General features: G+C 43.4%; 1 protein-coding gene across 1 annotated transcript in view; it reads left to right on the top strand.

Moving 5' to 3' along the window:
* LOC105896198 (serine/threonine-protein kinase DCLK1) overlaps nt 1–9096 on the top strand; it is a 48131-nt gene extending 39035 nt beyond the window's left edge. Inside the window, exons 7-17 of the mRNA XM_031572031.2 lie at nt 168–273; nt 591–805; nt 998–1117; nt 1687–1833; nt 3393–3526; nt 3650–3727; nt 4047–4143; nt 4342–4422; nt 4773–4862; nt 7283–7356; nt 7907–9096. Of these exons, the coding sequence (XP_031427891.1) occupies nt 168–273; nt 591–805; nt 998–1117; nt 1687–1833; nt 3393–3526; nt 3650–3727; nt 4047–4143; nt 4342–4422; nt 4773–4862; nt 7283–7356; nt 7907–7964 (1200 nt within the window). The 3' untranslated portion in view covers nt 7965–9096. The remainder of the gene's footprint in view (nt 1–167; nt 274–590; nt 806–997; nt 1118–1686; nt 1834–3392; nt 3527–3649; nt 3728–4046; nt 4144–4341; nt 4423–4772; nt 4863–7282; nt 7357–7906) is intronic.
* The last annotated feature ends 6710 nt before the right edge of the window (nt 9097–15806 follow it).

Raw genomic sequence — 15806 nt, 5'->3', positions numbered from 1 at the left:
GTTTGAATTCATTGTGATGATGAGCTATCCCTTCCTCCCTCTCTGTCTCTCACTCTCCCCCTCTCTATCTCTCTCTATATCTGCCTCTCTCTCAACCCCCTCTCTCCCCCTTTCTCTCTCGTTCTCCCCCTTCTCTCTCTCTCTGCCTCTCTCTTTCTCCCTCTCAGGGCTCTACTGGCTCCTCAATCTCTCTTGACTCTGCAAAGGTCTCCACAGATGAGGGAGATGGACAGATCACTGATGAACAGACGACTGATGGACAGATAAGTGATGGTAAGATGCCTTCAAGGATGTTTTCTCTCTCGTATAAGGGGCAAAAGCCCTTCCCTCTCACTACTAAAATAGCATTTCACACCATGAATGATTCTAATAGAATGACTATGACTATGACTTCTATGACTTCATTTTCCTAGCAAAACAAAGCCATAGGGCTCTTCTTTTAGGAGCTTTACTGACACAGGTTGGCCTTTCGCTCTTAAACAAAATCTCCCCAGTTTAGGTTATGTTAGGTATTTAAAGAATTAATAATGAAATCTGATGTTGTTGTTATTGTTATTATTGTTGATGTTGAGTTATTATAATTTTTTCAGCTGAGGTGGAACCTGAATTTACCCCTGAGGTTGCCCCTGAAGTTGTCCCTGAGGTGGATGACTACCCAGTGGTGCCAGCCTCTATCTCTGACCGGTATAAAGTTGGGCGCATGATTGGTGACGGGAACTTTGCCGTGGTGCGGGAGTGCGTGGAGTATTCCACCGGACGGGCATACGCTCTGAAGATCATCAACAAGGGCAAATGTCGGGGAAAGGTAAACAAGACACAATTATAGACAGAAGTATTTCCCGCATTTGGGACCTTTTCTTCTAAAAATGTAATTTGGATTTGTTTGGAACTTGTGGATCCCTTAATAAGCATCAATAAATGTCTATCATGTTTTATAAATGAGGTTCTGGTTGACCTAGAACATTCTGACCAGTAAACCCTTGCATTGCTCCCGCAGGAGCACATGGTCCAAAATGAGGTGGCCATCTTGAGGAGGGTGAAGCATCCAAACGTTGTGCTGCTGATCGAAGAGATGGACACATACAGTGAACTCTACCTGGTCATGGAACTGGTCAAGGTGCTTAGTACTTTCTTAATGTGCTGGTCAAAGCATGCCTTATGCACACATACACATGCACACAAAGGCTTTTCATTTTTTTTATGTTTACGCAATGTCACAGGGTAAAGGGTGAAGTCACAGAGAGGTTTGACACGAGTTTGACAGCTGAACAGAATTATAGACCGCAAACTCCTTCAAGGACTGCTGGCTCTGTGGAAAGGCACACTATTTTAGGCTGCCTCTGCTCCACTTAGTCTCCTGTAAAAGGGGATTTCCAAGTTATGCCACTATAGTTGAGAATGAGGTCACAATGAAGGATTTCTCCCCAATACAATCTGATGTGCAGGAAATCAAGAATAATCTGACATTACTTTGGCTAGCAATGACAGTGAATATGTGACCAATAATCTAAATTACTTATACAGATACATATATGCACACATACATATATATATACTGTAGTGTACTAGTCAAATGTAACTTTAACATTTACAGAGTATTGGCACACCAATAGGCATTTATGATTAACGAGTATGATTAGTATAATAATTTGATGGTTAGGCATGAACAACCATCTTTCTTTGCAGGGGGGAGACCTTTTCGATGCCATCACCTCAGCAAACAAATACACAGAGCGCGATGCCGGTCGTATGCTGTTCCACCTGGCCAACGCCATCAAATACCTCCACAGCCTGAACATTGTGCACCGGGACATCAAACCTGAGAACCTGCTGGTGAGATGACTGTGTGTGAAGCACTGCAGTGCACTATGGGGTCCCGTTAATCATAAACGCTGATCTGTTATGCAACCGGGTGACTGGAGGTGAACCCAGGCAGAGGGGATGTGAGGGTGACAGCCTTTCGCATCCGGCCCAGCAGGACTGTGATTTGTTGAAACCTTACAGGAACAAGCAGTCAACCATGCCTCCACACACACGTGTCACTTCCTGTGTGTGTGTATGTGTACGTTGGTGTGTGTGTGTGTGTGTGTGTGTGTGTGTGTGTGAGCAAGAGCTCGGCCCACGCCATTTTCGTCTCGTCTCTGAGATGCCCCCACTGCGGTGTGGAGGGGTGTGGAGCTGCTGAATCACCGAAGCCCCCGTGTGGGGAGCCGCAGCACCGCGGCGACAGCTCAGTCTGCTCAGCGAGGAGGAGGAGGAGGAGGAGGCAGACATGATTCAGGCCAGCTGGCCTCCCCCCCCCCCACTCCCAGCTCCTAGACGACACCGTGCACCAAAGCAGGGCACTCACCCAATCACTATCAACACCCGCCATGCCAAGTCTTCACCCAGTCTCCATCCAGCAACCCAAAAAAGAAACTATCAAAGTCAAAGTCAAATTCAGACAAAATGATGGCAATATAAAAACAGATACAACTAATAGATATGCATATTAGTAAATACTAATTGATGATGAAGGAGTGGCTGGATGGATGATGATTTAAGGAAAACAACTGGAAGAAGTACACACTGAGGGCACAGAAGGGACTAACAACTATTTAGGTCTGTCCAGTGGCTCTGTCTTTGGCTAGCCATTATTGTTTCACAGGGACAGCCGTGATTTTCCTACCTCAAGGCCCCACGGGGGTCTCTGTGCAGTATCACTGCCTTGCCTGCTGCCTCCTGCTCTTCTCCTGGTCAAATTTAATCAACGTCAAATTGCCAAATTGCTTCCCCTGCTGGCGATCTCGCTCGCCTGCTCACTTGTGCGCACTAAAGATAATTGCTTGTGGCTGAAAGCATGCACTTCTGAAAACGCTGCACTGATACCTGAAAGCATGCACTTCTGATACCTTCAGGGTCCTGGGCTTTTCTTTTTTCATCTTTTTTTGGGGTTGCAGTTTAAGGCATTGGTACATATGTTATGCAAGAGCAGACAAAGCTGGTTTATGTCTAATCCTGTGGTGGCTGTAGTTGTGTGTGTGCCCCCCCCCCACACACACACACATCAGCAGTAGCTCTGGTCCTTGAGTGTTCGATTAGTCTGTGAGATGAGAGTATATTTGAACGTAGTGGGTTTATGTGCCATTGTCGCAGTTTTTTTTAACATGGTTGAAGTAGTTTATTTACATCAGTGGGGATTACATAATGAAGTGCTCAACCTGAAATGCTCAGTTTTGTGTTTTGTGGGCATTGCTCTTCCAAACAAGGCTGTCCTCGATTGCCTCCAGCTTCTCTTTTTCTCTTGATCAGCTCTCTGTTCTCACCTCCCATATTGGTCCTGCTCACTTATTAGTTTCATGGAATAGGAGGTGCAGGCTCTCTCCTCATGCGTCTTTATTCTCGGCCTGCAGGTTTACGAGCGCCAGGACGGGGCCCAGTCTCTGAAGCTGGGGGACTTTGGCTTGGCCACGGTTGTGGACGGACCTCTCTACACTGTGTGTGGCACCCCAACTTATGTAGCACCGGAGATCATAGCAGAAACCGGGTCAGTTTTAGCAACGAGCATGGTGACAATTTCTTCCTTGTCGTACAATGAATGTAACATGCAGTTGAGTTTGAGACCCTTCGATGGTTTTCTGACATTTCCCATTGCTTCCTTGTACTGTAGGTATGGCCTTAAGGTGGACATCTGGGCAGCAGGAGTCATTACGTACATTTTGCTGTGTGGTTTCCCCCCCTTCCGTGGGTAAGTGTTGTTTGTGCCCTTTCGTCCACTCAGCCAGTAAATAAAGCTATCTCCACATTCTCTTACGAATCTCATGCATCATTAAAGTGGACTGTGAGAGCTGCCCATACTACCACATCTATTATCACACTGATTTGAATTTCTTCAATAATTTACATTTGAATTATGTTGCAGCAGTTCAAACTGTTATGAAAGACCTTCTCCTCCTTCTCTTTCTGTCTGTGATACTGTACAGCAGTGCCCCCTACTGGGTAGTGTTGTAACAACACCTCCATGTAAAACCAGTCAGTTTGATTCCACGTCTCTTTACTCTTTACAGAAGCAATGATGACCAGGAGACGCTGTTTGACAACATCCTCTTGGGACAGCTAGAATTCCCCCTCCCATACTGGGACAATGTCTCAGACTCTGCAAAGGTCTGTTTTAGTGTCTGTAATCATACGCTGTATCAGTTAATAAGATAGGACGATTTATAGAAAAATGTAATTGCATAGTCTGCATGTACAGTTCTTTCCAGATAAAAATAGAGTGTCATTTATGTCATCTAGGTATTTGGACTAGTAATCAAGAGGATTTGTTCTGTCTTTCTCTCTCTCTCTCTCTCTCTCTCTTAGGAGTTGATCAAATCCATGCTGCAGGTAGAGGCGGATCAGAGATACACATCTCTGCAAGTGCTGGAGCATCCGTGGGTCAATGTGAGTGGGCCAAAACCAGCTCTCATTTATCCTTTTCATTTTGTACCCTTGGTTATGGTGAACATTTAACTCTACTTTCCATTTCATTTCTTTTTTATATTAAAAACATGTCAAATAAATAAAAGTTGAATAGAGCTATCTCTCCACATCCATGTACTTCACCATTTCAGCCTAGATCAGTCAGTTGATTTCCATGGCAACATTTACCATTTAAATCTACCAGCCTGTTATATCTGTCATAACTGTCCCACTATATTAGGCATTTCAGACATTGCCACTGTCATCTCACACTGTCACAACAGACAGCTACTGAAAACAAAAGAAGTGACGGCATATTTGTTTGTCCCCAGGATGACGGCATGTCTGAGAATGAGCACCAGCTGTCTGTAGCAGGGAAGATCAAGAAGCACTTTAACACCAGCCCCAAACCCAACAGCACGGTAAGAGCAACATCTAACATACGCACAAACACACACACAAACAATAGATTACAACGCAACAACAAACAATAGACCAAACTTAATAGAAGACTTGAGAGCCATGCAGCCTTCCCAATGGGTGGATGTAGTCTATGATCAAATCCATTCCTTTGGAATAGCAAATGTGTGTGAGGCTGTTCACTATGCGAACTACCCCCAGGGAAGTTTTTTGAATGATCACAGTTGTAGGTGAAATTGGTACCAGCCTCACATGGGAGTACCAGACTATGTAGGTAACTTACCCTGTGAGCAGGAGCCGGGTGAATGTGGGTGCAATTGTGTGTAAATTGTGATACCGTCTTTGCGAGGGCCACCAAGACACACTGGTGCTGTCCTTGCAACAGCAACAATATGTTGGTAATCTCACCCGATTGGACAGGCATCAACCATTCAACACAAAGGCAGATCAGTTAAATTGAACACCTAGGGGGCGCCACACAAAGTGTAGTGTCCTCCACGTGGTCAAAATAATGATAATCCACAAATCAGTCTCGTTAAATATATCAGTCTCATAAAATATATTATACTATCAATTTGTAACTCTGATTAATAATTAAATTAATAACTACAACCAAAGTTACCTTACTAATAGTATAGTTGAAGGTCATTAGAATTCTGAATAGAAGAGGTTGGCAACGTCCATTCTTGTGTAACATTAAATAAACCAGCGTATATAAATCAAAGTATTTATTTACACAATGATAAGAAACTAACACACAATATGTAATCTAGCTAAATGTAACTAACCAATGAATTGAAGGAATGTGGGGATGTGTGTGTGAGCTGGTGAGCTCGGGGTTGCGCTGTTAGGAGCGCGCCAGAAAGAATGTGTGGGTGTGTTCCTTTGTCTGATCACCGTAGTTCCGCGTGCATGTGTGTGCACGTACGCGAACATACATGTGATGTGAACAAGGACGAGCCTATATGCAGCGCGAAGTTCGAGTATTCTCTTCGCGTGTGAGGCTATGTGAAGGCCAATGTATGTGTAATCGTGCGCGATTAAGATGCCAGGTTAGGAAAGAGGGAAATGGTTAGTGATGCATGCAAGACTCGATGTGTCTGAGAAGCAATCCTAACGATAACCCAGATGGTGTGGCGAAGCCAACTACCAATGAAAATATATATACAGTTACGTTCAGTAAACAAAACATATGAAACACATGAACAATGGCATGTAAACAGTCTTATGCTTAGCCAGGTTGTGAATAGCTAGGATAGCTAAATGCCCAGTTAATGTCAGAGTTACCAGTCCTTTATGAAAAGAGTCGTGCTGGCGAGTCCGATGTTGAAACGGCAGAAGAGATTATGCCGTCCGTAGCTGGAGAAAGTTGTCCTTGCTGTGATGTCTGTGTCCCTGCAGTTTAGATCGGAGGATTTGATCGCTCAGAACGTTGCAGTCTGCCTTTTGTTCCCGTTGTGTGGAGTTAGCTAGCAGCTCTGTTGTTAGCTGCTTTCGCTAAACTTACTGCGTCTCACTGAGCAGTTCGTTGACAGAGATCTTAGGCGTGTGTCGGCCGTAAGACGTGAGAACAAAGAGAGTAGTTCTTCACCGTGTGACGGTGTGCTCCAAGCGGTGTTGGAGATGAGGAGAGGTCAAGACGGTGCGCCTGGCTGGAAGGCCAGCGGAGAGAAAGAGAGGTCTTGGCCAGGTGGGCGCCGACAGAGAGAGAGTCACATCTGGGGAGATGCGGCTATTATCCACGCTCAGGTGGGCGTGGTTAAGAAAAGCATCAGGTTACATTTTTATGACAGGTAAACCTGACGTAGTTTCCGGGGGAACCCATAGACAAGGTACTGATTAAAGTCAACCACAATGGACGAATTCCAGTGTACCTACACAGTAGATGGATCTTTTGTGGTTTTGATTCTGTCATCACTTGTCCAAACCCAGTATGGTCTCATTATTGCTTGTCTGAAATGCTAGCATTCCACAACGTTTTCCCAAACTATCCCTCTACCCCCCCAACCCCCCCCCCCCCAAAAAAAAAAAAGTTTTGTTCACTTTCAGAACAGAGTGTGCCTGGTTACTGGGCAGGAATGATGCCCTTTCGCTTTCCAAACAAAAACATCGCCTGTGTCCCCCTCAAGTTTCCATGACTCTTTTCTGCCACCTTTTGTCTGACTGTCTAATCCAATCAATTACATTGGACTTATTGAGGCCAGCCCTTGTTTTGCTGCCAGCCCCTCTTATTCAGAGCCTGAAAAGACTGTAAATAATCTCTGAATGGTCATAAGTAGTCCATGATGCACAACATGTGTGGTTTTCAGAGTGCTGGCATGCTGAATTTGCAGTGAACAGTGTGGGCATTGTAAGACTGTTGACAATGGTTTTTGTAGTTCAGAGGTAACACATACACTTTGCATTTGTTCTCTTTTGTCAGCTGGACCAGGAGCTTGCTCTCCAGAGGTCTGGCTCTTTGGACTTCTACCAGCACCCGGGCATGTACTGGATAAGGTAGGGCACGTTGCTATAGCAACTCTGTCCTGTGTGTGTGTGTGTGTGTGTGTGTGTGTGTGTGTGTGTGTGTGTGTGTGTTTGTGTGTGTGTTTTGTGCTGATGTTTCCAGACCTGTGCAGGATTCACAAGTAGTGTTTTGCAGCTTTGCTTAAGCTATCAATTCTGTCTCTCCACCAACCCTCCACAAAGCACACACACACATGTCACACAAACATACATGCACACACACACACACACACACACACATATACACACGCACATACACACAGAGCATGTGTGTTCTCTCAGTCTTTCTGTGTGTCTAAGTGTGTCTGAAATCAATCTGTGGAGATTGTAATTAGTTTCTGAGGCACAGAAGGAATGACATACACACACACCTCAACTTATTCACACACACACACACACACACACACACACACACACACACACACACACACACACACACGTGTGCGTGCACACACACATACACACACTGCATTTGACCATCATGCTGATATACCATGATCACAGCTCAGATGATTGAACCTGTCAATCTGCCTCTCCCCAGACCCCCACTCTTGATAAGGAGGGGCAGGTTCTCCGATGAAGATGCCACCAGGATGTAAGGGGGTCCAGACCAGACCTGCCACCAGACCATAGAGCCGCCCAGTAGCCACCACCGCTCCCACCTCTTCCCTCTTCCCTCACCCCACACCGCCATCACATCAGAGTCTGGAGACTACACCCCAGCGATCATCCGACAGGAGGCTACTCTCCCAGCTCTCCCTCCTACAGAGCGTGGAGGGAGTGTGGTGGGAAGACCCAATGGAAGGGAAGGGTGGAAGGGGTGTACGAGGATTCGGGTGATGAGGGAAAACAAAGAGAGAAAGTGACTTTGAGACTTTGTGAGAAACTTACATTCCATAATCACGCTCAGAGAAATGGGTATGGGGTGATCAGGAAATGTGCTTGTGTGGGGCTGAGGGAGTATTTACCCTTTTTTATATTCTTGTTCATTGACTTTGTTTACTCTTAGCACTTACCAGACATACCATACATGTATGGAATCTTCTGGAATCTCTCCATACTAAGCTTACACGCAGCAGTATTGAGTTTGATCATGTATAGTCATGTTGAATAATGAGTAGTTCAAAGGACTACTTTACAACTACCTGATTCTCCATCTAAAAACGTTTACTGTTGTTTCCTTTTTTGAACATTATTTTTTTTGCCATTTACTGTCATTTTACCAAAAATACATGTGAAAATCGAATTCATGCCAACAGAGTGCTCAGTACTAGATATTAGTAAACATTAGGCAATAGAGGCTTAGAAATCAGTTCAATATTCCATGGGCATCCATTTCCTCTGCTGTCACCTTCGAAAGATTCAGAGACTCGCCATACGCAATATTTAACCTACCTATGTATACCATTGAGGTGGGAGCATTTTGTATGCTATGTACATAGTATTATTCTTATTATTTTAGTATCCACAATCTATTTCTTTATCTCAGCCAGAGCACATAAAAAGCAAACCGTTCTTAATGTTTATCAGTGTATACATGTAGGTATCATAAGCCCAAGCAAGCACAATAGCGTCAACATTTACCGAGTCCCATTTGGTAGGTAAGCGCTCAGTTAGTGCGTGTCCATGCTAACCTACAGGGAGATCGTGTTTGTCGGGTGGCGAGTATGCGAGTCACATTGTCATGGGTGCAATCCAGACAGGGCAGCTCTTCAGGGATTGGACGGAAGATTGGTCAAAACAAGATGGCCACGCAGCACTGTTGAGCTTCGGAGTGAGTCAGAAAGCCGTGCAAAACTTCCAAAGGGAAATGCTGGGGAGGCTCAAACGTCGCGCTCGTATACAGATGAAGGACTTGGATGACGTTCATTCTTCCATAGGTCTGCGACTGTATCAAGCTGATGTAGTCACACTATAGTGTCTCGGTGTCTGTTGTGGAGTGGACGCAGAGCCTCCATGAGACTGTACTGTACTCCAGTAAGTGCATAGGGTAGAAGGCACTGTTCGACTTGACACCGCTGTTCAATACAGGTTTATTAAAATAATGAAGAAAAAAAACACTCTGATTTCATGTGTGCATTTATTACAGGTAATATGCATAATGTTTTACATCACATGGTACTCTAAAGTTTATTAGTACACGTTTATTCATCAAATACTTTGTTGTGGGAAATTATGTGGAAAGTGTATGATTTGTCTGATAAAAAGAACTAAGACATGCTCAACACAATGTCAGATATTTGCCTGGCAAATCTATTTTGCTCAGTGGTATCTTTAGAGGGATATCTGAAAAGGAATATGCCTGACATACAGGAGCACACACACACCCACGAGCATTACAGGATGACTACATTAGAAGGTGGACATGAAGACCCACTGCTGCATCTAAACAACATTTTCAGATGTCCTTCATTTACTGCTGGGTGGCCTCTTTTTCATCTGGGCAAAGGTCTGCAGAAGAAAGAATTAATGTTAGGAGGCCTCAAAGTACAATTGTAGCTGGCTGATGTGTTTCATTTATGATTTATTATAATAATGATTTACAATTTACACTAACCTGTTGCTCCATAGGTCAAGAATGACTGTGATAAATTCAGACATTCTGCCTGCTTCTTCAGAGTCTCCAGTTCAGAATCCTCCAGATTGGCCTCCCTCTCTAAGAGATGGTGAACGGATGAAAGACCATCATTCAGGAATATTAGCAGTAAGTGCCAGGATTGGAATCAGATTGAAACGAAAGGCAACAACCCAAGAGTTTGCTTACTGGATAGGAACAGGTATCTGGATGAGACGTCATGCTCGCGTGAGCTGTCCATGAACATGAGACAGTCGGGGCAACTCTGCAGGTACTCTCCTTTGTGAAGCACTCCATCGACTGTTGAGCAAAGAATTAGAGTAATTTGTTCACACTTTACATCTTCCAGACATTATCCATACTCACAATCTTTCATGGTTTCTTGTCTCGTGTTGCATAGTTGATGTTGATATTTTATGATCATAAAATCTGTATACAGGGTTTGACTCCTTTATAGTTTAGAAAATTGTGACAACTATTGTATTCATTACTGAAGTATATTCATTACGACCGCCGCTGCTCTGCCTCACATGGCTGATACGGAAAATAAGATTTGTGTCCCTAGGTGGGCGTGTCCCTTTATGCAAGAGCCCCCATGAAGTGGGCTAGGCACAAAGCACTTTTGGGCAGCAACTGTTCAGTCAAAAAATAAAATACAATATTTTTATGGCACATTGGCCTCTAGGAGGCGCCTGACCCTCATTATGACTCTTATGTGGAGTAACACCACCTAGTGAATCATGTGAAATGCAAACATCTAACCGTTTGCCAATATCTTGTGAAGTCAAGGTTCAAAGGTCACGAAATGTGACATGTTGCATCACTACCACATTCTTCGGACACACACCAAATTTTGTGAAATTTCGTTCATAGGGGGCACTGCAACTGACACGTGTTAAGAACTCGAAAACTCAGATGAAACTTGAAACTCAAAATTAAGAAATGTTTCTACTACTGTATACACACACATATATACACACACACACACACACATATATACTGTATATATATATATATATATATATATATATAGATAATATATTTAAAAAAAAAAATTGTAGTTCACTTAATGCTCATTCTGTCACTTTATGCAGAGGTCATTTTATGTAACGCAGTGCGGTATGTCTAATAATGTCATTAGTTTAATTGTTAAGTGTTGATATTAACACTTTTATTTCAATAACATTAAGAACCTGAAGTCATCACAAGGGTATGAAGTGGACACTTACAGATCATGCTGGCTTTATTGCCTGAGACTGTGGCATCCAAGCCTCCAAGTAAACACTTCCCATTCCTGAGAAAACATAAACAAATTGTTAACACCCACATCCCATTTATTTTCATCTGTATCTGTATCATAACACCATTATAGCTAGTGAGATCACATATAGTATGAGTGTGCATCTTAACCAATTATCTGTCTTGTGCAATCTAGTGAAGTTGTAGCAACCATACTCCATAAAGAAATGTATTGAATTAACACTTACACTCTGTCACCCCATCGTAGACGAACTTTTCCCTCTTCACTTGTTGGGGACAGTTCAAACCAGGAGCTGGTCATGTCATCGAGATACTTGTGCATGGATCCTTGTCCAGCAGCAGCAACTACAATCCACTTACCATGAAGCTTTTAGACCACACAACCACAAACACACAAACATACACATAGAGAGAAAGGGAAAGAGAGAGAATAATATGTACATATTGATACTGTAGACATCTATTACTGAATATCAAATTGTTACCCATATTTTGTCACAATGATCATTTCCATATAAATTATATCTGTCTCTTGCATTCAGATAACATAACTTTGAGAAACATTCTTTTGAGTTCCCATTACTTACTGCAGTTGAATCCATCAGCTCCAGAGGCTTGACCAGTTCCTCACATTCTGGAGAAGCAGAGAGCACTAGAGAGAAGAGTCCACACACGGAGATCGTCCACAGGAGAGCCATGCTGCTGCTGTCGGGAAGGGGCACTAACAAAAGAACACTCGTCTAGAAGCTGGGACTTGTACCTCTTTTAGACGGAGTGCTGTTGTGTAACTAGGGGATGGATTTGAATACGTAACACTGGGGGATCAAGGCACTCTTCAGGGTTGCCTTTTATGTAACACAGTGTGGCTTTCTATATATCTCTCGCGCAGTTACCCCAGGAGCATAGTGCGTTAGAGGCTTCAGTTAGCCTTGTTTATGCACTGTGATCAGATATTTGTGGGGATAAAGTATTAAAAAGTATCACTGTGTGTTGTGCCTTCTTGTAACATGTCTTGCTAACAAGTTGCTTGCTGAACATGCAAACCAGCCCAGTTAAAATATAAAGTATTAGACATAATTTGTAGGATAGCTATATGTTCAGTCTGTGTTACGCTGCTTTATGCACACAATCATGCAGTACTGTATGTGCCCAACAATTTAAGTAGTTCAAACTGGTTTTGAACTTTTGTTGCCATGGCGTTGTGGTCGTCCCAGATTCCCTTTGTTGTTGATCAGTTGCCTGAAGGTGCCTTAATGGAAGAGACGAGAAAGACCCTCTCCCTGCACTCTTCAAAATACTTGAAGCTGCAGGGACGTGCACAGGAATTTTGAAGGGCCATTGCTCTGACCTGAAAAATTGTCCTTTCATCTCATATTTGGTGATCAGCACTTAGGCCTACCTGTCCAATGTATCCCCTGGTCTACATTTTCCTCTGGTCTGGAGGCTTGTGGTTGCTCCTCATCTTAAATGTAATGTAATTATGATAAATTGCCATTAGTAGGCTAAAAATACGAGTCTGATTATTAATTAGCTAGCCTGTGTGGCCTACACCTTTATCACCATTCAATGTCTCTGTCTCACCTGCTGGTTTGCTTTTTTGTAGCCAAGCCTGCAGCAGGGCTCTCAAGTGTCACGCATTGAGCGTGACAGTCACTCATTTCGGTCTTTAATCACGCACTCCCGCCACACATCGTATTTCTCACGCTGAAAAAAAACTCTAGGCTATTTAATGTGCCGCAGCGCGCAAACATGACCTGGCCGCGCTGCCCTCACCATGGAGGAATCAAGCACGTCTGCCCGAATCCCCTGGAGTTCTGCCGTGAGGTGCCAATTATTATATTATTAAAAAAAATAGCCAATCAGAAAAAAAAGTGTCTTTTGTATCTGTTGTATCTGGGTAAGATTTAATCCAGCAACCAATGAAAATAAAGCATCCTGGAATTGCGTGCGACTGATCTTCCGAAAGTTTCGTTAACCTGAGGAAACCACTGGAGCTCCGAGCATCAGTCTTCTACAAAGAGCAAGTCGTCTCCTGTTTTAATGTTACAACAAATTCACAATGGTTTGACAAAAGCAATGACAACTTGACTGCAGTTAGAGAATATTTCCCAGATAATTAGCATCAGTTTTTAATGAGTGTTTGTAGCCAACACAGTTTGCCTTTTCACTAGGCTATAGCTTTGACTCCGAACTTCGTTAATAGGCTATAATAAATTCGAGTAGGCCTATTAAAAATATATATAGCCTATAATTCGAACGAATATTAGGCAGCCCTTAATATTCAATGATGTTATGGGCATTATTTTTTGTAAATGTGTTTGCTTGAACATTCTATTCAGATTCCGAGGCTTCTTCACGTGAAGTTGTGAATCGCTAGCTCATTAGGCATACTAGCATGTTATAAATATCCTGGCCATGGATGCATTAATCATTGCATCTGTCTTTCAAAGATGTCTGGTAAAAAACAAATAAGCATCCTGTCCTTCGCCCAAAGAGGAAAGCCCCCTAAAAAGGCCAGATTAGGCCCAGAGAACGTAAACACGTTAGAGGAGGAGATGGTGGAAGAGGAAGAGACAGTACAGGTGGAAGAAGAAGAGACAGTACAGGTGGAGGAGGAGGAGACGGTGGAAGAGATGGTGGAAGAAACAATGGAGGAGATGGCTAGAACAAAAGGGAGAATAGTCCCAGGAGCAGCCACCTACAAGACCTCTTTTAATAGTGAATGGACCTCTAAATGGCCATTTATTACTGTAGGAAGCACCAGCTCATATTACTGGTGCTCTATCTGCCGCCAAGAGAACTCCTGTGCCCATCCAGGTGTGCGGGATGTGACAAGGCACATAGGCAGTAAGGGGCATCAGGCCAAACAGCAGGCACTGAAGTCAACCAGCGCAGTCAAAAACTTTTACTTGCCAGTGACTGCAGAGATGAGTGTGCAAGAGGTCAAGGTACATTTAAATGCATAAGGTTGACTACAATGTTCATGAATACCATTTTTCCTAATTAATACATCCAATTCTATGACTATGGCATATATAATGGGAACCAACACCAAAAATGATAAGAGTCCAAAAAGGCAACAAACACCTACAATAAACAACACAAGTCATAATTCTCTCTCTCTCTCCCAAATTGAATTAATACTTAGTAATTGGTTGAATTTTCAGTGCCATGTGTCAAATCTTTTCTGCAAGTCTGATCAATTATTAACAACAACAAAACACTAATAATAATATGGGGGGAGGGGGGGCAGGGCTGGTCTGTGGGCATACGGCAGGGGAGGGGCGGGCGGAATGGGGGCGTGGCCGGGAGGGGGGGGGGGATATGTCACTCTTGCCTGTCTTCAAAACTTGAGAGCCCTGCTGCAGGGATGTGCTCCCCTTCGCTGCCTCTTTAAGCTGCTTCTCTCTCTCCTGAGTCCTCCTCTTTTCCCTAGGCATTCCGCACTCTACACTTAACAACACCAAAAATAGTGATAGGATTTAGGCATTTAACCATTTTGAATGAAATAATTAATGTGATGCATTACTTCCATAATTTCTTCTTCTTGTTAAAACGAAATGTTAGAAACTAACCATCAGCAGACATGTAGCTTAGTTTTCCTACCAAAAAATTAGCATGTGATAACGGGCTGGTTGTCTGATTATTTAAGCTAAACGTGGCAAACTGAGCCTGGATTTACGAAGATTTTAATTCATTTCATAAAACTTGATGATGATTGTTCGTTTGTTATACATTTCTACAACTTAAAACTTACCTTTTCTGACAACATCAAAGCACAGTTGCTCATCGACACAGAAGAAGACAACAGTGACCGTCTCTTAAGGCAAATAAATGCAGGCTCAGGTGCCGGACCGGTCGCATGCAGTACCGCAGAGTAAACTAAAAGAGGCATGCCCAAACTAGTTACTTTGCCCTCCCCCTACTGACTTCCACTCTCGTTGCCCATAGGCTTATCGATTGGAAGTGAATAAGGCTACTTTATGAAATGTTTCGGGTGGCGATTTTTTGTTTCTAGGCCTACATAAAATTCTGCAGCTGTTTACATTTACTATTAAATTACTATTTACATTTTTTTTCCCCTCGGAGGGGCACTTTGACTCCAGGAGGGCATATGGGCAGTTGCCCGGGCAACCTTAGCCACCCCCTGTGCACGTCCCTGTGAAGCTGCATTATGCAGCAGTGTTTAGACGTGTCTTAATATGGGAAAGTGTTCCCATAGGTTTCTACAAGCCAGGGTGAGTCAGTTGGTTAGTATTAGAAAGATATGTCCTTCTGAAGTGCTTCAGCAAGCCTCTGCTTTTTACCAAAGAAAAGATCAACGAAGCCAGAGGATGTCAGTGTAATACTAGAACAGAGGTGGTGATCTGGGCAGAGAGTGAGTGGAGGGAGAAGTTGAGGTTTGTTAACAAACATCTGGCTTGCACTAGCTTGATCAGCAGCTCTGGTGGAGTCTTCTGCACAATCTGTTAGCTGTTGTGTTTCATCTGTGCATGCATGCATGGCATATCCAGCACTAATAAGTTCAGAGATCACATGTTCATACTAATGAATACAAACAAATTGTGGGCACCTGTGTTCTACTGATGGACTGTGAAGTTGCTCT

Source organism: Clupea harengus, chromosome 8 (genome assembly GCF_900700415.2).
Source record: "Clupea harengus chromosome 8, Ch_v2.0.2, whole genome shotgun sequence".
Classification (NCBI taxonomy): Eukaryota; Metazoa; Chordata; class Actinopteri; order Clupeiformes; family Clupeidae; genus Clupea; species Clupea harengus.
This window is presented reverse-complemented; position numbering and strand designations above follow the sequence as displayed.